The sequence below is a fragment of the Desmodus rotundus genome, chromosome 3 (assembly GCF_022682495.2).
Source record: "Desmodus rotundus isolate HL8 chromosome 3, HLdesRot8A.1, whole genome shotgun sequence".
NCBI lineage: Eukaryota > Metazoa > Chordata > Mammalia > Chiroptera > Phyllostomidae > Desmodus > Desmodus rotundus.
Window position 1 is genome coordinate 157,479,645 of NC_071389.1, and position 27,965 is coordinate 157,507,609.

At 40.5% G+C, this 27,965-nt stretch overlaps 1 protein-coding gene across 1 annotated transcript in view; it reads left to right on the forward strand.

Moving 5' to 3' along the window:
• Positions 1-3,769: 3,769 nt before the first annotated feature.
• DBX2 (developing brain homeobox 2) overlaps positions 3,770-27,965 on the forward strand; it is a 40,408-nt gene continuing 16,212 nt past the window's right edge. The window contains exons 1-2 of the mRNA XM_053920615.1: positions 3,770-4,280; positions 19,380-19,475. Of these exons, the coding sequence (XP_053776590.1) occupies positions 3,848-4,280; positions 19,380-19,475 (529 nt within the window). The 5' untranslated portion in view covers positions 3,770-3,847. The remainder of the gene's footprint in view (positions 4,281-19,379; positions 19,476-27,965) is intronic.

Genomic DNA, 27,965 nt, shown 5'->3' on the forward strand with positions numbered 1-27,965 from the left:
CCCTCCCTATTCACCTGATCTAGACCCCAGCAAGTTTTTTGTTTGTTTTCCCCAAATGAAAAAAGTCCTCAAAGGGAAACATTTTGTGGATGTGGAAGAGGTGAAACAAACCAAAAAAACCAAAACCACAAAAAAAAACCCAGCAGAAGCACTAAAAGGCATCAAAATTGACAAGTTTAAAAACTGCTTTGAGCAGTGGGAAAAACATCTCAATAGGTGTATTACCTCAAATGGAGAGTGCCTGGAAGGTGATTGAAGTTTAAACATGTAAGAATAAATACACAATTTTTTATAAATAATTCCAGGGGTTTCTTTGGGTCCCCCCCTCATACCACACCTGGCTGACTGAAACACTAGACAAACGGTGGCTCTGACGGGGGAATGGCAGTGATGACGCAATACTTTTCCGTGCTCATCGCAGAGGTGACTGCTAGGCGTCCGTCCTCTCACCCACCACTGTTCGCATTTGAAGACTCAGTTTAGGGGAGACTCCCTCTGGAACTTTTCTCATACTGTTCCTTCCAAATCACAAGCCTGTGCTCAGGTGTTACTTGTTTGTCTTCCTCACCAGGCTGTGAATGCCTAGAAGGCAGGGACCAGAGCTTTCTTCTGCACATAGTCCCAGGCCCATCACAGGTGCTCAGTAACTATTTAACACTCAGTAAAGGTCTGCTGGCTAAATCAATAAGTGAAGGAACATGAGTCACACACACCAGCCTTGCAAGTAACTTTCCTCCCACTTAGCGGCACGAGGACCGTTGAAAAGCTTTGGACATACCTAGACTAAATGAAGCACAGATCAGCCGGGTGAATTTGTAAAAGGAAATTTACTTCACTAGCCTGGCAACTCCAGACAGCTTTTAAGTGAATTGAAGCGAGGGATCAAATTATTATTAGGTAAAGTTGAAAAAGTATACATGTGTCCCCAAACATTGCAGACAGCCTTTAAAAATCTTACTTTAAATGAATTCATCTAAATTTGAACAATAGAGTGGCAATAGAAAGTGTTATTGACAGAGAAGTCACAGTTTTTAATGCTCCACTGACCCAGTTTTCAAAGTTAGGAGCATTAAAATTGTCTTGCGGTTAAAAAAAAACTTAATTACACACACACAAATACATACACACACTTTTTTCACCTATCCGTGCTGTATTTATCAGGCTGTTAATAAACTAAAAAATAACCATCTTTCTAGGGAGAAAAAGTAACTGCAATCCTAAGTAATTCATGGTCCTCATTTATGTCTCTCCGCGGAGGAGGACCCAACAATGTTTGGTTAGAACTTAGTGGTGGTTTTTCTTCCCAGGCTTTGGACCCAGCCAGCTGCCATTTGCCGCTTAACCAACTCCAACTAAGACCCCCTTTTCCAGGTCAAAATTTGTTTGATCATCTCTTCTGGAGTCCTTCTTAAATCAAAACCTTTTTTTATGGAGGAAGACATTTTTATATTTCCAAGTACTTAATAATTCTTTGTATTTTGAGTACTGGGGTAGGCTTTCCTTGGGAGGAGTCCTTCATGCAAGCACACTCCATCCCAGTTGTTCCTGCCACTGGCTCCCATGGGGCTGGGAGGCAGAGATGGACCTGCCACACATACGCAGAATGTCCATTCTGTTGTGCCTGGGAGCACTTGAGTGACCGAAGTGGAGCATGGGTTAGAGTGCAGGGTGGAACACTCAGATGGGCCTGGCAGGTATGGTCAGGTGGTGAGAGAGGATATGGAAGAAAATGACCAAGGAGTGTGAGAGGAGCAGAGGGGGAGAAAGGATTTGAATTCAATTTGTAAAAAACCACTATGGGGCTTCCCATGAAACATGGCCAGCTGACCAATACACTTACCTGCTTCCCCCGCCCCCCCACCCGGCCCTAGACTCTTTTAAATGGGAGCCACAAAGAAATCCTGAGAGGAGACATGGGCAGAGAACAATTTTCAGCCAAGGCTGGGAAGACACAAATTGGAGGAGAGTAACCCACTGACTCCCAGTGGAGGAAGTTACACCCACTAGAAGAAAAAGGTTGGGTGTATAAACACTGAATGGTTGAAACCATCAGTATTTTCCTTCCCCACAGCAAGGAGACTGTCTGCCCCCAGCCTTCAAACTGTCTCCTGTGAAACTTAACCAGAGAGGCCCCAGATGTAAGGGAATATTGGCACAGCTCAGGATGGGGATGAGGGTGAGCACAGGCTTGGTAACAGTTGTTGAGTCTCTGCCTGAACTCTGAAATCAAAGTCCCCTCCCTCTCCATCCCCAACCAGAACATGAAATCAAATCTTATTAAAAAGTGACTGGAAAAGAGTTACTGGAAACTGAGAAATTTCTTAAAAGGTCTCCAAGAAAAAGTCATTTCCTTTCTCCTTGTTAACTGATAGTCATTAGCATCAATTCAACACCACAGGACTCCCCAGTTTGGGGTGCAATGAAGAAGGAAACTTTATTCAGTGCACACAGCTCCTGTGATGCAGCATGGCTGTGAGGACAGCAGGCTATGGCACAGTTCAGCAGTGTTATGCAGCTCAGTTATGAAGCACCATGGCTGTGAAAGAGCACTGCTATTAGGAAGCCCTGGGGTGAGGTCCTTCTTTGACTAGACAGCTCCACTCTGTTCCAATAAAACATCTTCAGTGTTTCAGCTCCAGCCAGAGAAACACATTCTGTGGCAGAAAAAGAAAATGGGCTCGTGAAACCCAAGGGGAACTGACTTATATAGACAGAGGCCCCAATCCCTGCTTCCTGATTGGTCCATCCTCATGCAAATAAAATCTTTTTTATCCTTGCATTTTGATTGGTCCAAAAAGGATTGCCCTGATTGGTCAGAATGGAGCCATTCTTATGGTCCGTGAAGATATTGATGGGAATAGAGCTGTGCAATTCTGATTGGACAGGGAAAGCCTCAGTCCTATTGGTTGAACTACAATTCCAGGAACTCCTTTGTTAAGGACTGGCTCAGGTGGCAAGAACACATTGCATGTAGGCAGTTTCTGCTCACTTTTCCTTAATGTGTGGTTTTAGTGATGGTCTCATATTTAGGATTGGCCTCTAGGCTCTGTTTTTCTCTGTTGGTTTGTTTTTAATTTGAGCCCAGTTAAGCCACTGAGAGTCCTTCTTAGTAGGTATCTTCTTTCTCGGGGTTGGCATCCTTAAAAAAGCAGAGGCCACATTTAATGTGCACACAACCCGCTCTTTAAAGGCAACTTTTCATCTGTACTGCCACATAGTCTCAGTGTTACTGATAACTACAGCCCTTCCAGACACTATAAACTCCCTTCACTTTCCCTGGATGCCCCTTGGTTCCTGAAGTGACATCAATACTGGAGAGCGAGAAGTCACCCAACAAGTGGGGCACAGAGGGCCTCCAGGCCACAGGGCGCTCCTTGCTGGCGGGGCTGCGGAGCCGTCTCCAGGGCCAGGCCACCTAGAGAGGGGCCCAGCTCGCCGGGTTCACGTCGCTTCCACGCCCGCCTCCTGCTTGCTACGCGGCCCCTCCCCTTGCCAAAGCTCGGACTCTCGGGGCTGCCCTCATTGTTGGTCGTGTCTGTCACTTTGTGGGCCGGATGACATGAATGGATGAGCTGGACACACCTTCCAGCTTTCTAAAAAAAAATCCGGTCTGGATCTGCATAAAGAGTGGGAGGGACGCACCCCGGAGCCCCCGGAGCCTACGCCGCGGGCCAGGAAAACGCACAGCTTCCCCCTCCCACACTCACTCCTCCCATCCTTTAAAAAAGGCCCGACCCAAATAAATAATACCGTTCCAAGTCTACCGGCGTTCTCGGTGCCCTCTCCTCCTTCCCTGGGGCGCGCGGGCTAGAAGGCGGGAGTACGGCCGGCTCCCGGGCGCCGCACCATGCTCCCCAGTGCCCTGGCTGCCCACGCCGGCGCTTACTGGGACGTGGTGGCTTCCTCCGCGATCCTCAATTTCCCCGCAGCGCCCGGCTTTGGTAACCTGGGCAAGAGTTTCCTGATCGAGAACTTGCTGCGGGCTGGGGGCGCCCCGCCGCCTGGGCTGCCACCGCCCCCGCCCCACGGCCCCGCGGCCGCTCTAGCCACGGTCGCCGCCACCGCCACTTCCACCGCCACCGCAGGCGCGCAGGTCCGGCCCCTGCCTGCTAGTCCCGTTCCCCTGAAGCTGTGCCCTGCCGCCGAACAAGTGAGCCCCGGCGGAGCGCCCTTTGGGACGCGATGGGCTTTTCAAGTGCTCAGCCCCTCGGCGGACGGCGCAAGGCTGCCGGGCCGGGCTTCGGCTGACCGAGACTGTACCTTCCATCCTTCAGCCCCAGGTGAGCCAGCCCTCCCCTTCCCAGCCGGGTACGGCATCTCCCGGCCTTCGGGTCCCGGGTTCTGGGCGCGCCGAAGGTACGCACTGTACGGAGTGCCCCGACCCACGGCGCGCTCCGACCCACGGCGCAGGAATCCGCTCTGGCCTGGAATCGAGTTTTAGAGGGTAACCACCACTAACTGCGATTGCCGCCCCCCACCCCCCTTTCCCCTACTACCAGCTTCCTTCTCTGTCCCCCTCTTTCAACAAGTGGTAGGGCAGCCTGGATTTTCAGGCCTTTTAGGAGAAACCCCGAAGGCAACTCGTTGTTAGCGGGAAAGGACAGCCCCTGCCCTTAGGTCTCTCGGCTCGCTGGACTGGTTTCACGGGATTTCCCAAATTCAGCATTTCTGCCCGCCGGCTCCTTTCCTCGAGGCCGCGGGACACCGGCTCTCTGGGAAGTTCCTGGCAAGGATGCCTTCGCACGGTGCGCTTTGGGGGCATTTGCCATTTAAACTGTTAAGACGGTCGGGGCCCTTCAATAACGCTCGCAAAGATCTTTGGAAGGAGAGTTGGGCAAAGTTTGGCTTTGGACCACTAAAGCGCAGGGAAATCAGGCCGACTTTTTCTTGGTGCTGAGTTGAAACAGCTGAATTGGCACCTGGAGTAGGAAATTCACCAATAAATGGGAGTTTACCAAAAGAAGGGCAGTTTCGGTTTAATTCCCGCATGAAACCTACGTGGTGTGAGTGGGGAGACGATGGACAATTTAACCAAATATTAGCTAAAGCTGCTGGAGGGGCTGCTGAAACTGGCGGTGTAAGAAGGAAAAGCCTCTTACAGACTCAGAAGCTGATATTCAGTTGGATTAATTTTTTTTGTCTGCGTCCTTAGACGATCTTAACTCATTCTTTTAATCCCTTTGCGTTTGTCCAGAATGACTAATAGACGCTTTTCCAGCAGTTTCCATTGTCCCAGTAAACTGCTGGATCAAATTTATTGCTAATGGCTTTATAGAATTTAATATGTTTAGAACCCGGCCTGGTCTACCAGTTGGAAATTGTTGCTAACGGAATGGAACATGTATAACTATGTGAGCACCGGTCTCATTCACGTAGTATAAAACCAGAATCCTTTTTGCGCCCTGGGAGAGGAACAAATATAGGACATTTAAGGCAAAGTTTACATGCCTTGGAAATTTGGGTCACTCTGTTCTTTTGAAGTAGCAGGAAAATTAGAAACGTATGAAACAGGTTCGGGTAGACAAGAATTAGTAAATAATGTCTCTTAAAAATAAAATTTTCAAGAAAATTAAGTGATTTGCATAACATTTGGTGGTTTGGCATTATGTACATAGAAGTTATTTTTCAAGGGCCCTTATATTACTCCTGATCATGATTTGCTACTCAACAATGGAAAATTCCTTAATTTTAACCTTTGTAGATTTTATAGGTTAAATTTAAATAAACCAAATGCTAATCAAATGCAGGTATGGTAGTAACTGTGAAAAATAATATCGTATGCATATTTGTTTCATTCAGAATATTGCAATTATTGAGAAAAGGGTTTCCTAACTACATTCTTTCAATTTTCAAGAACATACTCATTCTTGTATTCTGATTTAAGTGTCAAAATATACAGATATTTTTGGAATAATTAAGAGTATAAGACTTTATGTTTTCCTTTGAAGTGTTTTAATATAGTTTAAGCATATTTTTCCTAATGTTTTATCTTGTCATCATTGAGGATTTTATGTTCCCTTAGGTTAATTTTCATTTGGACAGATAACCTTTTATTTCAAAAAATCATTCTTGTAGAGAGTGCGTGTAATTTTTGAAACTTGAGAAATGTCTCAAGAAGAAAATTAAAGCCCTCTAAATTTGTGCCCACAAATATGCTGCTTAAAGTTAACATTTACCTTCATTTATTTTTCATAATTTGACAAAGTGCGTAGTTTCTCTGCACATCGCTCAGTTTTATTTAGATGACAGATCGTTGCCTTACCAAGTGTACAGGAATTACTTCGTGCTGTGTGCGATTGTGAAGCTATAGTGAGCACTGACAGCGCCCTAGATCACCTGGAAGCTAGCAGAGGATGAAAGTGGTTATGTTCCGGGGAGAGTATAAAGGAGGCAGAAAAGCTACTGTTTTCAGAACCATAAAAATATTTCTTTCTGAAAAGGCAGCGAACAACCAGTTCTGATCCTTCAGACACTGAGCAGTGGGACACAAAATGTGATTCTCAAGCATTTCAGCCTATTGACTACCCACTTTTCCCCTCCACCTTCATTCGTTGAGCGCACAGGTCTAACTGTTGAATAAGAAAACCCCAGAGTTCTTTTTAAGTGCCTTGGTGAAACAGAACACCATGTAACTAGGGGATGCATTTCTGCTTCGTTATTTTTGTTGCCAAATAGTAATTATACCATATACTTCATTCATTCAACAAATGCTTACCGTCTTCCAAGTGCCAGGCTCCGTTCCAGGCCTTTAGGATAATCAGTGAACAAAACGGACAACTCCCTCTGCCCCTGTGGAGCTCACGTTCCATGTTCTGCACTGCTTTATGGTTTAACCAGCATTTTTTAAAATTGTGAGCTGCTTTAATCCTCACAATAGGTCAGTTATTTTTCTACAATGATTATTTCGCATCCTAGGATTGTTTTTGTTTAAAGTATCAGTGTAAACATCTGTACACTGTGGAAGAAAAAAATTGCCCCCAAATCTTCATATTCTTTAAGAATAGTCTTACACTGAATCTGATAAACTAATGAAGAATAATGGGATAACCAATTACAAGTATCACAATAATAAATCAGATGTGATTCTGTGTCTGAGCCTATAAAAGAAATTGGCTTTTCCCTTTATCTCATTATATGTCTGAAAGGTGGTGACAGTTACACAGTAACACAGCTTTGTTTGCAGGTCCCGGACAAAGGTAGAGCTGTCAGTGCTTTGTCCCAGAAAATTGGCAAGTCTAAAGCATTTACCGCAGAAAAAGAAACACTCCGTAGCTATATGTTGCCAAGTTGTTTATGTAGAGTAGTTTAAAAACTTTACTTCCAAAATCAAAGCACATTCCTCAAGGGTTGAGAAGGGCACATTTAGTACAATAGTAGGTAGTAAGAAGGTTCACCTCCAGGGGTTGTAGCTGAAAAGAAGAAATCTTGGATCTGTTATAATTTATTAGTGGAAACCACGAGGGTTTGCACGTAAATCCTAATCATCAGAAATCTTTCCCCATAAGTTTACTAATGACATTATTTGACAATTCTTGTGCTAGATTAAAATGTTTATCTTTTTGTGTATGAAAGATGGTCTTTAAATGTAAAAGCTTGAAAATTTTAAATTTATTTTGGTTATGGCACCAGTTATTTTCAAAAGAAGTAAAACAAATAGCTTTGCTTTTTAATAACATTTGTTATTTTAAGCATTTTAGGAAATGTTTGACAAAAAGATAATTTTCTGAGAATATTTTATTGATTATTAAATGTACTCATTATGCTGCATATAAAAGGATTAAAAACATGTTTATTCTGGATAGATGAATCGAACTGTTCTTTATTTATTTTTTTAGTCTTCACTTGAGCATATGTTAAGAGAAGAAGGGAGAGAGCAAGTGAATGAGAGTGAGAGTGTGTGTGTGTGTGTGTGTGTGTGAGAGAGAGAGAGAGAGAGAGAGAATGTGTGAGAGAGAAACATGGACAGGTTGCCTCCTACACATACCCCTACCTGGGATTCAACCTGCAACCCAGGTATGTGCCATGACTGGGAATCGAACCAACAATCTTGGTGCACAGGACGACACTCCAACCAACCAAGCCACCCAGCCAGGGCTGCTCTTTTGTTTTGTTTTGTTTTGTTTTTAAGGCGACTTTGTCAAGTAAATTGTACTGTAGTACAGAAATGGAACCAGGTCTGTAGTTTGGGTTACCAAAAAGTCCTTGTAGTTTTTTTCTGTAAAATAAAAGACACATTTTCCATTTTCACCAATATCTTTATTGATTTGGATATTTTGAGTATGTCCACTCTCTCCCACTATTGGTTTCTAGCGGGTAGAGGCCAGGGGTGCTGCCAAACATCTTCCAATGCATACGCCAGCCCCACAGCAAAGCGTTAGTCCATCAAAATGTCAATAGTACCAAGAAACTTCACAAATCACTTTTGACACATTTGATCAGTCACAGCACCTTTTTTGTATACTGCACAAATCTTTTTTTGTGTTTCAGTTGCGTTTTTCACCTTTCTTTAAATAATAAAGCATAACATGCCAAAAAATGTTGTTTTCTTCCATCTTCGATATTAAAATGACTACACAAAAATTTACCCTTTCTTATTTCTTTTTTAAATGCACACTGACATGACATCTGTCACAATACAAACTAACAAAATTGTTTTGAATGAAGCTAAAGACAACTAAACGCTACCATAGCCATCCTACAGGAAAAAACAAATGAACTTTTCAGTATTTTTTCCGGCACCCAGTTAGGATTGTTTCTTACCATTAATATTTAATGTGCACTCTAGTTTTCTTGTCCACCCCCCAGTCTCAGTTGCAATTTACCTATTAACCCTTGATTCTGTCTTAAACTTATGTTTTGTGCTCTGATTGGTAGTTCATTTCCACTTTCACAGGGATATACTGAAAACGTGAAATAAAATAGCTTCTCTTATATTTTGGGCACTTCAGGGAGGGAGAAGATGGGTCTGGGCTGCAAGTGGGGGTTTCAGTTCAAGGGAAGACTTTATGATCTGATTTATTAAGCCAGAGTGTATCACTTATTTTTGATAACACTGTGCTGTAGATTTGTTTTGGAAAATTAAAATCACAGCATCTTGAATGTTGATGATGCTGAAAAAGAATGGGGAATCCAAATAAAGATGGGACCTGTTCGAGTGGTTCCTTGCTCGGGCCATCACCCTAACCACTTTTTGTTGGAATTTGTAGATAATATTAGACCATATTCTTTTTTACAGCTGAATATTTTTGTAATCTGCTTAACATATATTTGGAGTGATATCAACACATGAATAACTTTTACATGGTTCATGAAGAATCAGCTCTGAACAAATTGTTATATGGTCTCCAAGTTAATAGACTCCCTCAAGTTCAAGGAGAAGTTCTTACAGTAAGGAGAATCAATAGGGCTAATTGTGCCTTTACTTCTGGTCCTGATTGAGTAAGCCACAGTCCTTACAAAATAATGTCTGAGTTGTAACTACAACAGGGAAATTTAAGTGCATTTAGTGTGGCTCTGACTTTAGCACCCAGCCCTCTCCCAACCCCTAATATATGCTTCTCTACTTCACCTTAACAGCAAGGAATCTTAGTTTGTTAACATGTATTGAAGCTATTAAGGTTTAATAATAAAACAGGAGTAAAACCAGCAGGCAAGTAGGAACATTTTAGAACTTTTCCCTTAATTAATATGCACTTTAAGAATTTGAGGATTATTTTAAAAAATATTTTTTTTATTTATTTTTAGAGAGAGGGGAAGGGAGCAAGAAAGAGAGGGAGAGAAACATCAATGTTGCCTCTTGCACTCCCCCTACCGGGGATCTGGCCAACAACTCAGGCATGTGCCCTGAATGGCAATTGAACTGGCACCCCTTTGGTTTGCAGGCTGGTACTCAATCTATGGAGCCACACAAGCCAGGTTAGGGTTATTTTAAGAAGCACAATGGTTTCAATGTCCAGAAAATTGCATATGGATTTATGCAGAAGTAAACTTAGGATTCAGAGAGTACAAGGTGGCATGTAGGAAGCCACAGGGTGCCATATGTTGTGGGCAATTTAAAAGGATTGTCAACAGTGATTTATCTACATTTGTTTGCCATAAATACATGTATAGTTCTGATGTTGGAAGCAGAGTTGTGCACTAGACTCTGTTGTATTCCTCTTTGAGTGTGCCACCTTCTTCCCGTTCTCATGCCCACCAGAAAAAGGTTTCTTTTTGCTCTAAGAAGATGGTTTATGGTTAGGTTTGCAGCTGAACAATGATAGGAATGGTAGCGACTTGAAGGTAGGGGGCAATATAGGTAATAGATGTGTTCATAAAATACTGGGAGATCTTTGCTATGAAAGTTTTCATAGAAGTGAAATGTTATCTTTAAAATGTTTAAACAAATGTATCCTTATCTTAGGGTGAGAGGTGTGTAAATGCTTCATTAACTCCTTACTCAGCCTGCTTCCCACCACCCTACTTCTGCTGTTGATATTGTCCATAATTTTAGAATCCATCTAGTTATGTCTTTTAAAGAGACTTGATTAGTGGTTTGTCCACCTAATCTTGGGTTAACAGAGACTCTAAGAGTTTTTTTCTTAATTACAGTGATTTTTTTTTTGGTAGTGAAGGTGCACAATTTTTAAATCAGTTAAATAATTTCAAGTTTTCATTCAAATACACCTGGAGTTTATCAGGAATAAAAAGGCTAATTGTAAAAAGGAGTAATATGATTTTTATCTAGGAATGCTTATTAGAATCCCTATTTAAGACTTCGTTAGATCATGCTTCTATTTTATAGTATCATAATAAAACATTGGATTTTTGCCTTAATGTATAATATGCTTACCAGACCCTTGCATATTTTATTCCAAAATATTTTGTTTTACTCTCAGTAATGTTTCCACTTTTAATAAAACCTCTCCCGTTCATTCTTTTTAGCCTCCAGTCAATACTCGATTTGGCAGTGCTGAGTGAGTCATCACTTCACATAGAGTTGCCATACTGATTGTATATTTAATAGCATTATTCATTTTGTCAACCAGCTGTTAGCTGGGAATATTTCAGGGGCATGTTTTTTGTGAGTTATGTGAACAGTAAACTTACAGGATTAAAATTCTCTCTGAAGTCAAAGATCAAAAAGCCTCTATAAGTTTTTAGACTTTTGTTTCAGAACCAAAGCATCCAGGAAAAGGAAAGAAAAAAAATGTTCTTTTTCTATAGATTGCTGAATATTTAATTGCCTTCTTGTTTATAAATATTCCAAAGGTGAACTAGGGTTTTCACTTTTCTTCCACCTGTGCAGGCTCCGTGCCATAGCAATGTTAACTTTATCAGTTCCAGGTGACAGTCAGAAATAGAATATAGACTGTATACATTTCTGCCAGTCCTCTTGAGAGGATTCAAAGTTTTTTCTTTAAAATTTTAAATCCCTGACACTTCTAAAATAGAAATGTGTGAAGGAGTTAGTAAGCTATTCTTTGATAAGATTTATGTACATTAAAGGAGACTAAAAATCATGACTGCTGGCCAGTTTTTAATAGACTAACCTAGGGCTGGATTGAGTTGAGGTGTGTTGAACCAGTTCTGTAGTTATATTGGTTGTGAAACCAAAAGACAGTCTGACTCTTCACAGCAGGAACAGTCCCTCCTATTTGCTCACATAATTTCCATAGTTGCAACAAAAACTGTATGCCCTGCAAAGTCTAATGTATTTCCTGTCTGACCCTTTATGGTAAAAATCAGCCAGTACTTTCTCCAGAGCATAAATGGTAAATTAGGTAATTATCAAAATAGTGTATATTTTCTAGACTGATTTTAGCAGCACTTCGACAATTGTCATAGCCTCAGTTCACATCGAAGGTCTTTATATCACGGATTATATAACCCTAAGCAATTCATGTGATCAACTGGAACCTCTGTTTCTTCATTTCAAAATGAGAACCAATGTTAGGGTTGACGTTCGACTTTCAAATGCCTCAAAAACCCATTGATAACATATACAAAAAGATGTTTCTCCATCATTTCACCATAAGGAACACGTAGGTACAAGAAGTATTGTTGTGTAAGAAACCGTCTCCAGACACAGAGGCTTAAAGGAACAATTTATCATTTTCTCTCTCATTTTGGGGGGGTTGGGCTCAACTGGTTCTTCCTTTGAATCTTGTAGTTGCATGTCAACTGGGGCCACAGTCATCTGAAGGCTCGACTGGGCTGGATGTCCAAGTGGACCTGGCTCACGGTGATGCTGGCTGTTGACTGGCTGCCCAGCGTCCACACTTGGACTTTGCAAGTGTTTTGAGCTTGTTGCAGCACGGTGCCTGGGTTCTGAAGGGAGATTTGTAAGAGCAAACATTGCAAGGAACTCAGGCTGTAATTCAAGGCTTCTTATGACTGAGCCTTGAAAGTTCTCGAATGTCACTTCTTTTATATTCCTTGGTCAAGCAAGGTAGCAAGACCACCCCAAATATAAGTGAATGGGAAATCCCACCTCTCGATGGGAGGAGTGCCAAATAATTTGCAGCTCTTTAAAATCTGCTATAGGATGAAATGAGGATAACCACCTTCAGACACAATTCTGGCAGGGTCTGTTGCCTGCTGGAGTAGACCAATTTAGGAATTAATCACAGGGAGTGGGATAACTGGAGCTCAAATAGCCTTCATTAAGGCTTTTAGAATTTTGAGAGCTACAGGCTAGTCTGTTATGGTAGTCTCTTGTGTGACATCAACTTTATAATATAAAGAGCAAGGGATTTCCTAAAATTTAGCTCATTTTTCAGAGCTGTCTAATAGAGACACCTTGAAGGAAGAGGCAGCAGAGGTAGTGACCACCTTTGATTACTGCAGTGAACGAGGGCTCCACAGGTTGAGGAGAAGCCAGACCCAACGCACCTGTTGCTGCCGTAAGGAGGTGGGAGAAGATGGTAGTGGGAGCGTCCAAATAAATGGTTATCATCACCTATTGCTACAGCATATTGCTGTGGCAGTGGGATGCTTTCATTTAGCCCCTCCTATTCCAGCACATGTCATCCACTACTGCCAGGTGAGGTCTTCTAAATATCACTTTCATCATATCACCAAGCTAGTCACAAAAACCTTAATCATCCTCTTGACATCTATCAGATCAAATGAAAATGTTTAGTTTGTCCTTCAAGACCTGAATTCCAACAGCTGCATTTAGCTCCTCCAAACACATTGCTTCGTGTTCGCTCCTTTGGCCTTGTCCCCACAGTCGGGTGGCCGCCTTAACCTGCCCCGTGTGTCTCCACCTCCCTCTCCCTCCTTCCTCTTGCTCATAGTGAGAACATTGGAGTTTTGCTTTAAGGTACAACATGCTTCCCAGACCCTGGCATATTTTATTTCAAAATATTTTATTTTGAGTAATGTTTCTACTTTTAATAAAGTTTCTCCTCTTCATTTTTTTTTTTTTTGCCATTCCAAATACCTTCAAAGTCAAGGTCCAGATTAAGATATTTTTCATGCTTAAAGCCTTCCTAACAATATTCCTTTTTTTTTTTTTAAGTTCTGTATTTCAGTGGAAGTTCGGTTCATGCTGCTGCTTTTTATATGTTGTCTTTTTTTTTAGAGTTGATCTAAAATTTTATAGTAGTGGTAGCCATGAAGGCACTGTTTCGTGTTCTTTCCAGTGGTCTTGTCCTTACTAGACATTACAATCACTTGTGCAGCTTTTGAAACAGTCCTATGCTGGGGGCCCACTCCTAGCCGGCCTGATATAACCCATTTGGTGTGAGGCTCAGGCATTTGTATCTTTGAAAAGTACTCTGGATAATTCTAATGTGTATTAGGGTTGAGAGCTACTAGTTAGGAAAACATAGTAAGAAATTTTTTAGATATCATCTCCTCTTGGGGAATGCCTCATATTTGACAGAACGACATTAAATTTGGAGTATGGAGAAATGTAAATTTTATTTCTTTGACCAGCAGATTTAAAATCTAAAAGTTAAAGAACATCAAAAAATAGAAATTCTTCCAGGGAGGGGAACTATCCTTTTTCATCTTTTCAGTTCCAACACAGTGAATCATGTGACGCTTGACAGGTATGCAACAAATTTTATTTGAATGGAATTAAAAGACAGAATCAAGCAAGTAGGCACTGCGTGTGATTTAACTTCTCATGAGCTGTACCAGAATATTCGGACCTTTATTTTTCTTTCTCTGAAATATTCGAGGCAAAAAAAGAGCTGTTTTCTGTTAAAGGTAAATGATGAATTTAATTAACTTGCTTTTCCTTGCGATTGAGGGCAAGTTTGCATGTAAATCACATAAATGAGTTATTTGCAGGTTGTGTGATAGAATAAATAACACACCACTGGCTAACCGGTATTTCTTAGGCCTTACGACTGAAGACAGGTGGTTGCCATTCACCAGTCTCGCTTTGGGGTCCATTCTACTCCGGATAGTCTGTTCAATTATGTATTATTTTTCGGTCAGAAGTTTAGATTTCTTTATTCCCAGTGCCCATGTACCTGGTACTTGAAAGAGGTCATTAAAACCATCCTTTTGAAATTATTTAACTCCCTGTTATTCTTTTCCAGAAGTACTTTTGACCCTTTGGTTACCTTAGTAAGACATCTTGGGACCTTTGCTCGTTTCTCCTCATCCTTCCTAAAATGTCTGCCCGAATGGCGTAGCATTTCAGTTTGCCCCTGAAATTTATTTGAAGGTTTTATTAGTGGTCGTTAGTATTCTTTCTTTGAAATGTCAGCTCAAGTCAGCCAGGACCACAGTTTGCATTGACAATAAAAAGAATGGGATTTCACCCCACTTAGATACCCATTGTTCCTCTCCATCAGTAAAGAAGAATGAAAATAACAAAAACAATTCAAAAATTTATTGCTGGCTTTCTAGGCAGGATTTTGAACAGGATTTTGAAAACAATTTCTCTGTGGCTAGGCTGGTAACCGTGCTTGGCTGTGGGTTACCTAGATCACAGAACCATCTATTTGGTTAAGTTACAAAAAATCAGTCCAATTCATCTTAACTTGGCTCTAAGTTCCCATCTTAATTAAACCTTCAAAATAATTGTTAGAGGTTTCGATTCTTTGTCTTCAGGAAGGTCCATCTGACTAAGAAGTGAAAAGTTCATGAAGTTTTCTGTGAGTAAGTGATTTTAGTCATTTAGGTTCAGACAGTTTAGTTCCAAAATTTTGAAGTCATTTGTTTGTAACTTGTAAGTTTCCCACAGAAACTGGAAATTAGATTTGTTGGCAGGATACAAAATTTGGAGAATCCTGAAGTGTTGTACTAAGAAAACCTGACATCATGCTGTAGAAACTGATGACGTGCATTTTTTTCCATAGGGAAAACCATCTGTTTTTCTCTTATGGAAAGTTTGGGAGATGTGTCCATTTTCTGGGCTCCAGCTCTTACTGAATAACTGGCAGTCTGTGCATGAAATTATTATCCCTCAGGGCCAACAATTAAATATTATGCCAAAATATTGATGTCCTATCGTGCTTTAAAAAAATTTGCTGGCAACAGTCCTCATCACATTCCAGGTGCACGCCCATTTAGGCTGAATGTCAATAAGTGGGTAGAATGTGTTAAATTCATAGCCAGTCCAGTGTCTGGCGTATGACAGGTGCTCTTTAAATATTATTATCGTAAGTATTGTTCAGAAAGCCTACAATGAATTGTTCCTAACATGATAAATGATAAAGAGACTGCATCTAGAATGTATTGATGGGCTTTGAAGTGCCTATCATCCAGGGTTAAATTGCCTTGTTTTATGCCCCTTTCAGAGCATCTTCAAAGTAGTTCTTAATGGCTTACAAAAGTTTTAACCCATCTGTCAGCTTGTCACTTGCTTTTTTTTTTATCACACTTGAGTTTCCTTTTTTGCTCATTTGCTTTAAAAACTATGTGGTTTGCCACTATTTTAAATTACCTATTTTTCAAGGCATTGCATTATTTTAAAGGGTTATTTCCTAAAGCCATTCAACATGCCTGCAGCCACATGCTCAGCTGGATTAGCAATTGACTTATGTCAAAGTAGGAGCATGTAAAAAAATGGAGCACTTAATTGGAATTTCACAGCATTTCCACATAAACCAGTTTAAACAAGGTGTACTTATCTATAGAAATCAGGAATTGACCAATCTCCTGAGTAAATATATATGTGTTAAAGAGGAGCTTTAAAATGGTGAAGAAATTCTGCACAATGGGACTTTAGCCTGGTCATGTCACGTGTTGTTTTGTAGCCACTAGAGTTGTTACTGTAGATAGCACATCCTTTTTATTATAGCTGTACTAGATTAAGAGGGTGATCCACAGCAATACAACAAACTGCTCAATGACAACTCTTTCTTTGGCTAAATTTAATACTAAGATACAGATCTCAGAACCTTATTGATCACCAATGAATTTAATTGATCACTTGTCTCAAATGAACCATCCATTTTTTACCCTTTATTTTCCTGGGGTTTTTTTTGGCTGTAAGGTTAGCCTGACAAGCATGTTGGCTAGAGGAGTAAAATTTGTAATTTGCATGTACCCTGCATCACCACGTCAGTAGTATCAGAATTGTACTGACTTTCTACACTTGCTATTGAGCAAAAATATTTTTGCGTGTATTTCCAGCTATCATGATAAATGTTTAGTTGTATATATGTAAGTGCAACATTGCTGACTCTTTTTCTTTTATCTCTATTGAAAAAGTGCCAAATAGCACAATAACCATAACTTAATTATCTATAGAGTGTTATTTTGGGGGATGAAAATAGCTTAGCTAGCAGAAATGCTTGAGAATAAACATAATAAGGCAACCTTTATGCATAGAATATATTTTTATTTTTCAAATACTTAATATATTCACAGAAATAATGGAAGATATAACTCTTTCCTAATAATGGCATGCTCTTACAACAAAAGATATTAAATCTAAATGAAATGACTTTTTTTGATGGTTTTATAGTCACTATTAGAACAATTTATGGTAATAATGAAATTTTTGAAAAATTTTATTAAACTGTTTGCACACCAAAATAGATCTTTTTTATACTTTGTTTAGCTGTATTTTCAAAACTGTGGTACATTTACACAATGGAATACTATGCAGCAAAAAGAATTCCTACCTTTTGAGGCAGCATGGTTGGAATTGGAGACTATTATGCTCAGTGAAATAAGACAGTCATTGAAAGACAAATACTATGTGATTCCTCATTTATAAGAGGAATCTAATGAATAGAATAAACTAACAAGTAAAACAGAACCAGAGACATGGAAACATGGAACAGAGTAACAGCTGCCAGAGGGGAGGGAGGCGGGGGGATGATGAAAAGAAGGGGAAGGGACTAGCCAGAGAACATGTATGAATGGCCCATGGACATGGGTAACGGAGGAGGGATTGACTGGGTTGGGTAGAGGAAGGCAGAGGGGGAAATTTTTGGACAACTGTAATAGAATAAACAAGAATAATAATAGAAAGATACAGGGAGAAAAAGCTGTCAGGTTGATAGACTGTAAAAAATTCAATGAAAAAATAAAATAATAATATATAGTAAAAGTGGATAATAAATATGTGCCAAGCGGGAACAAAAAATGATAAGCATTTTCTTATTTGAAAACCCAGATATTAAAAACAAAGACATTAATATTGACTGCTTTCCATTATATTATTTAAAAAACTTGTATTGATAATTAGTTTGCCAATTGAAGGCATTATGGAACCTAAGACTATAAAGTTCTTATTGGGCAATAGACTTATTTTGATATATCCTTCAATGGCATTGGTGAAAATAAACACGTGCTCATTGATTGATTAAAATACAAGTCTGAAACTACTGTGTTCTTAAAAGAAAGTATGCATGTGTATCAAAATAATTTTGACTATATATAACTAAGGAAAGAGTTGCCATTGGATATGAAGGGAGAGTAATGAAAGCATTTACTTTGAACTCATGCTGTAGCTCTCCGGGGCGCCTGTTATGGAGGATGCTGTATTTCAGTGTGTGTCAGGGCAACAGGGAAGGGGTGAATTCCTGGTCCTCCTTTACCTATGGAGATCAGAAGTTTCCTATTTCGTACATTTGCAGATCGTTTATTCATTTCCTGGATATGTGTTGACTATTTCGAGTGTGCCAGGTTTTCTTCAGGGTATGTCCTGGTAAAAGCAAATTGTCTGCCTTCAGGAAATCTCACCCATATTTATATTGTATTAAACCTCATTATGCTAAAGCATATGGTCTATTTAAGGTATGTACCCAAAGGCTGGGTTAAAGTAAACAGTACAAAAGAGATATTAAGGCCCTGCTCAGGGAGCTTAGTTGGTTGGAGTGTCATCCTGATAGGCCAAGGTTGTGAGTTTGATCTCCAGTCAGAGCACAAACAAGAATCAGCCAATAAATGCATGACTAAGTGGAACAACAGATTGATGTTTCTCTCTCCCTTCCTCTCTCTTTTTAAAAGCAATTAAAAAAAAGAGCTATTAATATTCTATGACATCCTTTATGGCTATTTTTTATCTACTGAGGAACAGAGTTTAAAATTTCTTTACTTACAAGAGTGTGATAACCAGCCCATGTATATGTGTTGAAAATACTAGGAACAGCATACTTTAATAAAATGTGCAGAACAGAATTACATGGTAAATCCCTATACTATAAACATCAATGCTTTCAGGTTAACTAGATTTCTCTTGTGATGAAATGTTATTACTCTTTTCAAATACTTTTAAATGTGTGAAAGTGATCAGAAAAACTGCATTTTGTTAGGGAATTGCTCAGTAAATTTACTATTATAAGCTTCGGAATTCAACTATATGTAGACCCTTCTGAAAGTAAACAGTAGAGTAATATAATCTCTTTTAAAAATTACACTTAAGCACTTAACATTCAAATTGTTTCTTGGCAAGTATTATATCTAAAGCTGTGCTATTCAATATAATAACCCCTAGCCATATGAGTCTGTGGAAACCTAAAATAATATAAATTAAGAATTCGGTTACTCAGTATTTCTAGCTCCATTTCAAGGGGTTAATAGCCGAATGTGGCAAGCACATACCATATTGCACAGTGGAGACAGAGGACATTTCCATCACCACAGACAGTTCTCTTGAATAATGTTGCCCTAGGATACTTTAAATAAAGGAATATTTGATTTATGATGCATACTACTTATACTTATGGCCATACAGAAAATGAACTATTACCTTTGGTTTTGATAATTTGAGTCTTTTCACCACATCTTCCAAATCTTGACTAAAGTATTTGGTAAGCTCTTTGGCAGATAAAGGCTGCTTTAAAAGGACTTTAATTTTGTAAACGTAGTAACTACGTAAAGTCTCAGAAAATGAAAGGCTTTTACTCTATGACTTTTGGGAAGCTGGAATATTGTCTAAAAGAAATGGCTAATCAATGAGATCAATGCTTTCTCTGCAGCGTCCTCCAAACCCTTTTTCCTGAGTGCCCCGCCATTCTACTCCGCGTGCTGCGGTGGGTCCTGTCGGCGCCCTGCATCCCCCACTGCTTTTCCAAGTAAGTTGTTATGCTTCATCAGCAATGCCTCAGTTGTTCTGTAAACCAAAGCAGCAGGATTTAATGTGCTCTGGAAACCTAATTGGTAATGCAATGGCAAGGAGCTAATTCCTCACTAAAAATCACAGCGATCCCATTCAGGAGGTTTGCAGAGATTTATCAAACCTCAGCACACTGAGCAATTGTGAGCAGTTTCTAATGACATTGAAACCCCGGCGGACACACCAAGGAAGGCAACTTGTTTTCCATGTGATATAAAAGATCTCAGGGGGACCAGTTTGGCTCTTCCTGAAATGGGTAGCAATACCCACTTAAAGAAGAAAAAAGGAAGGCTAAGAAATTGTGCTGTGTCAAGTATCCATTTAGCTTAAAATGTGACACACAAAGTCACTAGGTGTCCATGGAAAATAATTTAAAATTGTTAAGATTGTAAAACTAAATAAATTCCTCCCCTTGTGATGTCGAGGAAAAACCAACCAGCATCAGAGGAAATATTTGCAAGAGAACTTTTCTCCAAACATTACACAATTTTAATAGAGTCCAGTGATGGAGTGAGAATGACAGCTTTCAAAAACTTACAGAGTGTACACACACACGCTCCCACACACAAAGAAAAAAATGTCTCACTAAAAGTCACCTTGGGCTTGAGGTTCCTAGATCAGGTAGGAATCTGTAGGCAGAGAGTTTGAGTTGATGGTAAAGCACGCAGGAGTGCATTTCTTTCAGCTGCCCCAGAGAAAATATTTACTCAGGTTAACAGCTCTGTCAGGTGAAAAGTGAAGTAAGAGTTGAGTCGGGCTGAAGTCAGAGCTCATCATGGTTGAATTCAGGGCCTGGCTGCCTCTCTGACTGTGTTTTATGGATGTTTCAGGAGGGCGGTTGCTCGACAGAATGATTCCTGACAAGTGAGGCAGCAAATGCTGGCCGTTTAATGAGCTGCGAGCCTCTGAGCACCTCTTGAGGGGGCTGGTACTTTCCCACAGAGCACTTTACATGGCTGGGACCCGGCCACAATGGGTGACAGACCCGTGACCAATCACCACTTTCACTTGACTCATCCACACGCGACCTCACCACGATTTTTCACTGTGCAGATGAACTTTAGGAACCATTTCACATGGAAAAGGCTTGGGCAAGGGTCAGTTGCCCTTTTGTATGGCCATAAAGCAAGGCTCTGTGTGCCAGTCTTTTCTCCTGTCTCACAGCCCCAGTGAATTTCTGGACACCATTTAAAGCACTTGACTGAAAAATAAAGCAGTGAATGAAACTGACTTTTATAGACTCATTCTAGCTCATCTTCCCACATAACCCTGTCCACCTGAAAGGGGATTTAGTGGATGAGCTGAGTGTATACAGGACTTGCTGAATACATAGGGCCCATTATCAACTGTGGGGATTGTTTATTAACCAGGACAGATACACTACTATTTTGGAAGTGACCTATTAATTGTCCATTTAACTAGAGGGTATTGATTCAAATAGAAAAATAGAAACCATGACTAAACCTTTTCCTCGCTCCTTCAAGGTGGTCTCCCATGAGGGCAATTGAAAACTGTTGTGCAAATTAAGGAGACATTTATCACCATATATTTGCGTATCAGGAAAAGACTGCCGGAGTAGAGACTAAATCCCCAAACGTCTGATACCATCTGATACAGTGGCGTGGTGGCATCTCTGCGGAATTAAATCTTTAGTGTTGCATTCCAGGGGTGAAGATTAAGAGAGGTCCCGCACCTAGTTTCAGTTATTTCCCCTCGATGTAATACTGTCTCCTACTTTAGAAATCCTCTGGCAATGGAATTTAGGTAAGTGGAAATGGATCAAAAAATTCCATGTAAGAGGTGGGGACATTCATGTATGTGTTCGTGTGTGTGTGTGTGTGTGTGTGCTCATTCTCTACTAGTGTTTTCATAAGTCTCTAAATCATACAAGTGCTCGAGTGCCCAGGCCAGTGTACTAAATAGAGCACATAAAAACAGTTGTACAGACATTTCCTAGATAACTTCTCCTCAATTGCTAGAAAATTTACTGTAAGCAAGTCTCTTTTTTTCTTCCATCTGCTTCTCAGTCCTTCCCTCCTTATGCTTTTGGTGTAACTGTTGTAATTTGCCTCCATTTCTGGAGGCTTCTGAGACTCATGCTTATCTATTTTATCGAATATGGCACATGATCGGAAAATCAGCACGGCTCAGACTGGGGATCGAGAACGCTGCACTGGGTTCCTTTAGCTCTCAACTTGGCATTTTACACCAGCTTAGCAATGCCAGGAGTGTTTTAAATAAACTTTGGTGTCTCATTAGTTACAATTCTGAAATGAATTCCTTATTTTCTTGTTTATAATGTTCATTGTATTGGCAGCAAATAGTAATGAAATGGTGGATTTATGTTGTCAATAAAGACTTTTACATAAATAACCATGATGCCAAGGAACAGCTAATAAGGCTTATGTCTGCATAGTAATCATTTTTATTTAGGGCGTTTACTAGATTTTTCCCCTTTCCTTCTCTTTTAATAATAAGAATGATTTTCATGTCCAAGCATTTAATTTTTTTACCATTGCACAAAAGAAAGAAAATGAACAGTCCAAGTAATCGCGTATTATGTTTCAGGTTGGAGAGCCAGAATTAACGTTTGTACTCAGATGTTTAATAAGTGGTGAAATCAACAGCCCTCATTAGCGTTTCACAATATTGGCTTCACTGTTTCCGAGAGTGTAGGATCAGATCAACACGCCTGTAACTTGCAAGTGAAACATCATTTTGACTCTTTTAACATGATTCACTTGTTTAAAATTGATTTAGTGTTTCTTGTTAACTTTTAGATGGATGATTGACTTGTTGCAATGTGGAAACAATCATTCGTCCAGTGCCCTTCCCACATATAATAAATACTGTAATGGGCTATTTAAGCACAGCCCTTACAGGGGGGAAAAATTAAAAGGCAGTGGTAAAAGTTCTCCCCTCCCTCGAAGCGGTGGAAGGAAAATCTTTGATATTACATCCATAAGGTTCTTTTCAAAATAACACATTTCTTAGCTAAGAGGAAATGGAAAGTTGTGGAAATTATGCAGGGAATGACCTTAAGAAAAACTACCTGAGAAAAGTACAGGAGCCTTAATTATGTAGAATAGCTCATTGAATTCATCAGATACTTATTTTGTTTTGTCTTTGAGTACCCAACTTGCATTTGACCTTTTGAAAATTTTCTGGATTAAAAGACAAAGTTTAAATGTGGAGCAGCAGGGAAATATTCCAGGACAAGTCGCTCTGCCTTTTTGGGGGAGGTGACCTTATAGTCTACATTTGAGATCATTTTACTTTCTTCCCTTCTTTGTTAAAACTTAAACGAACATAATATACTCTCCAAATTTGATTTTAGAATTTTGTTTAAGGCAGCAGGGAAGGGACATCGTTGTTGTTGCTGTGCGTGGAGGTTGGTCCAGCGGGTGCTACTGTCAGAGAGGGCAATGCTCTGGTCAGCGTTCTTGCCCCCTGACCGTCTGTGCTCTCAGCTGGAGTGGTGAGTGGGCTGGGGACGCTGACAAGACCTATGTGAGTTCCTAAAAGGCAGCACAGAAGTGTCCTTTATAAGGATTTCTCTTTGGCACTCTACTATCTTCAGAGGGACGCAGCATTGTGTTCAAATAGAGAGAGAAGCCTAATTATTTTGTTGAAAACATATTCGAGTTTGTGCAGTAAGCTGAATGTAGGTTTTGACTTCTCAGTAGTGCAGGGAGGGGTGCTCCCTAGATAAGTGACACTCGGTCAACCAGGAAAAATGCTTAAAGGAGGCAGAGACTCACCGACAATAGATTTTCCAAGTTGATGGCTCTATTCAGCATTTCTACAGAGGCAGTGAAAGTATATGAGCAATGTTCCTGGAATGGAGTTCCCTTCTCCCTAAATGTTCATTGGTAGTGGAGGGTGGGGTTGGGGAGGGGACTACTTAGTGGTATAAGGTGCTTGTCCCTGATCTTGACTAGAGCGCTTGCCCGAACATAACATGAAATCTAACAGGGCAGCTAATACTCAATTCCCCCAAACTAAGGCACAGGTACAGAATGGGGGAGCGAGCAAATTGGATGCATAGAACAAAGTAGGAAAAGGTTGTACTAGTAGCTTGGTATATGTCTAAAGAATGATGTGAGGATGTTGAATTGTGCTTTTAGAAGTGGAATATCCAGAACTAAGGGGATAATAGTCCTATCAGACTCTAAAGATCAGACTGCCTACACCCGTTTAGTTCCGGAGGCCCACTTTAAAAGGCACATTGAACAAATTCACATATAAAAACCAGGTCAGGAGGTAGTCAGCAACTAAAATGGTAAAGGAGCTATATGACTGGTCATGAATTTTTGAAAGCACTTGAGTATTTTTGGCCAGGAGAAGAGAACTATTAAGGAGAACATGAAAGTTATTTTCAAATTAGGTATACTGTATTCATTATAGATACAAAGGATAGACTTTGCGCCAATTAGTAGAGTTTAGTGGAAATTGGATTTGGGCTTAATATAAGGGGAACTTTTTAAGAAAATCAAACTGTACAATAATGAAATATTATTATATAGCATTCCCAAATACTAGATTATATAGAGATTAGAAGGTAACTTCTAGTTTAAACAGGGTGGGCTTTATCTTTTCTCTCAAACCCCAAATCCACAGGAATTACATAAAATGCACACACACACATACACACACTCCACACTTGAAAATAAGAAGGGTAAGGGAGCTCTTCACAGGAGAGAAACTGAGAAAACCATGAAAAATGGGTGACAGGAAGTTACTGCTGTTTGAGTATTATTGCAGAAAAAGATGAGCCCACAGAGAAGAGCCACCCCATGTTTGAGGAAAGCTAGCTCCAGGAAGGAGACAGACAGAGTCATGGTTCAAGATGACTTACCTTTGAAGAAACAGTTAACGGAGGCCATTGGCATCTTAGCTGGCCTGGTGGAGAGGCATGCATTAAGCAAATGATCCATCTCTTCAAGCCCTGAGAAGCTACTCTTGAATCTGTACAAAAGAATGAAAGGGAGCTGCCTCTGAAAGGTTTGTTGATAATCTCTGACTTGAGCTATTCTGAAATAATCTTTTTTTTTTCTTTTTACTAAAAGCCTTGAGAGATGTAGGTCCTGAGTTGCTTCATAGACTTGTGCTGTAAGTTCCTTACAGTCCAAGGATATTGGGTCGTCAGTTAGTCTTTAATACAGAAAGCCTGTGTAAACTCAGAAAAAAACTTGAAGCAGCAGAGCTTATTAGGAGTGGCCATCTCTTTGGGTTGCTGTGATCCCCCCAGGTGGGGAGTAGAGGAGAACAGGAATCATCAAGGCCAGTGCCATGGTGGGGCCCAGGAGCTCAGAATGGAGCAAAGACATGAACGGTCCAAAACCCTTTACAGGGCTCCTGAAGCAATAAGGACGCTGCCCAATGTGGGGTCAATAATCCAGAGATGCCAATGAGTCAGGGTGAGTCTGAACATCACACAAAGTACTAGCACACTGTTCCTGGGAAGGGGCTATGTTGGATTGTAGTGCAGTTCTTTGCTCTTGGGCTGATGTCCAGAAAGTGACTGTGTCGGGTACCCCTTTTTTCTCTAGGGCTTGCTGGCTGTAATGAATAGCAATGCCCTGTCTTCAGAGTTCAGACATGTTTTCTGGAGTGAGAGGCAGAGGCTTCCATGAGTTTATCTAATGCTGTGTTTTTCTATTGCTCCATACTCCTCCCGGCCCCAGCTTTCCCCAAATAGTACCATTCACACACAGCACACCTCCATTTGTAGTAGTGCCCATCACTAGGCCCATGGGGATTCCTGCACTTGGGGATTCCCGGGCCATGGTGTTGGAGGACTTCTCAGGATCCAGGGAATCATGTCTTTGAGATCGTTTCTATCCTAGGTCATTCTGCCCTTTTAATTTGACTCTTCCCCACCTCCCAACTTCTTTCCCCAGCCACTTATAACTTCGACTGTCTTTGGTGTAATTTTAAAGAGCAGTGGTTGGCCTCACTCTGCTTTGATGTATGACCTCAATTGCCTCAGTTTTTTCCTATGAAAAATGGGGGTGATAATATATATGGCTGGTGATCCTAAAGATTACATGACACGCTGTGTGTAGTTTGCACATGTATCAGCACGTGTTGAGCCCCAAATATATATATGAAAGCTTCATTACAAAATAATAACCGTGATGATATTCCCAATTTGGTAAAGCCTATAGCACCTTGAATTGGTGGCCCTGACTTTTAATGCCTCTCCTCTACTACATGTCTTAAACTCTACATTTATTTACTTTTTTTTATTCATTTGTTTACTTATTTTTTGTCCCCTGGAAGTTTCTACACAAATCAGACATTTGTCATGAACATAGGAATAGTTAGAGGTGTTTGTGGCTTATAAATCTTCAGTAGCGTCTGAGGGATTTTTGATCCACCAAGTTGCTGAAGTCTGTGTTTGTTTTGCAGGTGTAAATTTGAGCATGTATTCATAGAAATACAAAAATGTGAAAATAGTGTGAGTTCACGAGTGTGGCTAATGGTTAGGTCCAGAGAGAGCTTGTGAAATACTTATGGGTCAGATGTGTAAGGGAGCACCAGTGGTCGAAGCAGCTTCTTGTGGAATCACAAGGCACTTGGCTGCAGGAAAACACATATGGTTTGTGCATTGAGGGCAGTGCTGAGAGAAACCAGGCAACTAGCAAGGAAAGGAAGAGTGTAATGTTCTTTTTTCTCTACTATATTTTTTGCTTGTTTGTTGGTTGGATTCATGTTTGTTACAGAGCGCTGCAACCTGAGGGTGAGACCCAGGAGTTAACCCTTCGGCCCTCACAACACTCCAGGTCCCTCTTTCAGAGAATGAGGTCTGGTTTGGGTCCCCCCCCCCACACTGCCCCATGTTAGTATGTACCACATTGTTGAGAATAACTTATTGAAAGATTCCCTTCATGGGCATCTTGTTTCTCTCTACTTAAAAGTAGTTCATTAGCAAAACCTATGTGTTTCTATGAAAAGTTTTTTGGGGCATTTAAATGTGTTACTCCACTGTTTTATTTAAACATATAGATCTTGGTGAAGATGGGACTAAAGCAGGTAGAATCATGACTTCTAAAACTTCCACTTAGAAAAAAATATATGTATATATACTTTAAAAACTAGCCTTATAGGTCCATATATTTGTTTTGCATTTCTATATAGATACAAAAAGTATTATTAACTCAGAAAATATTGACTTTGCTAAGTCAGGTCCTCCTTCAAAGGCTTTCCTCTGTGGCAAGTTATAACCCAAACTTGTTCCAGTCACCCCGGCCCTAATCTGCCTCCCCAGTTTGTCTCCTGAGTTCTCCCCATTCATACCCTGCAATCTGGAAACTCCCCACTGGGTGAGATTCCTGGATCTGCCATGTTTCACACCGTCCTTGTCCCGCTCGTGTGTCTGCACATGTTAATCCCTCTGCTCTGCCTGCTTTGTCTAGGTTGCCAGCAAGGGGAACTGCTATTCTTCTAGCTGCTCTTTTCCCAAGAATCACTCTGTTGACATCCAAGACTAAGTGGCTTCTTGTCTGGTGCTCTAAATACTTTCTCTGCTGTGGTCTGTGGGTATTTATCTCACTGGACTGGTGGCTGTCTGTATTCTTCTTGGACTTACCCTTATCAACTGTGAGCACCTGAAGGATGGATTGGACTTCTCTTCAGTTGTCACTCAGCAGCAACTCAATCTCTCTTCAGGATTATTCCCAAAAAGGTTGCTGGAATATTTGCTGTTTTTCTTAGAAAGTAGAACTAGACTTAAGTAGAGTGGAGATGAATTATTTGTCCATAACTCTCCAACAGTAACCTTAGTGTTTATTTTTGCTTTTTCAATCTTTTTTCTCTGAATTTTGCTTAGTTGTAGGCATAGTATATATCTTACTTATTATGTGTGTGATAGTACATTTCTTTGCTGCTGCTTGACCTTCATAGTCCTCATCTTTAATGGCTCTTTAAAATTTCACCAAGTGGATATAGCATAATGTACTTTACCTTTTTATATTTAAGTTTTAATATATATGGATATAACAAGGATAGATTGGATATATTTGTAAACTAAGAATGCCAGAATCAAAATATCAAGTGAGAAGGGCACACTGGAATTGGAGGAGACAATTGCCAGGTGGTATAGGAGATGCCACGTAGTCCAGGCTCACACACTGAGCCAGGACAGGGTGCAGCAGAAGCCTGCAGGCACAGGCAGGAGCTCTGGCTGTGTTTGTAAATGTTTTCTTCCTTCCAAGTTTTGGCCCAATACACCTGAGTAAAGGGGGAGTGTGGGGCAGAGGAAGGATCCTAGCATTGGGGTTCAGAAAGCCTTGTTACCAGCTGAGCTCTGTGTACTTTGTGTAGCTTTGGACCTTAACCGCTCTGAACACTTCATCTGTACAGAGGATGTGTGTGGCATATGGTTCTTATGAAAATCAAATGAAAACCAACACGGAGAAGTAAAATAGAATTGTGGGATCCTTAC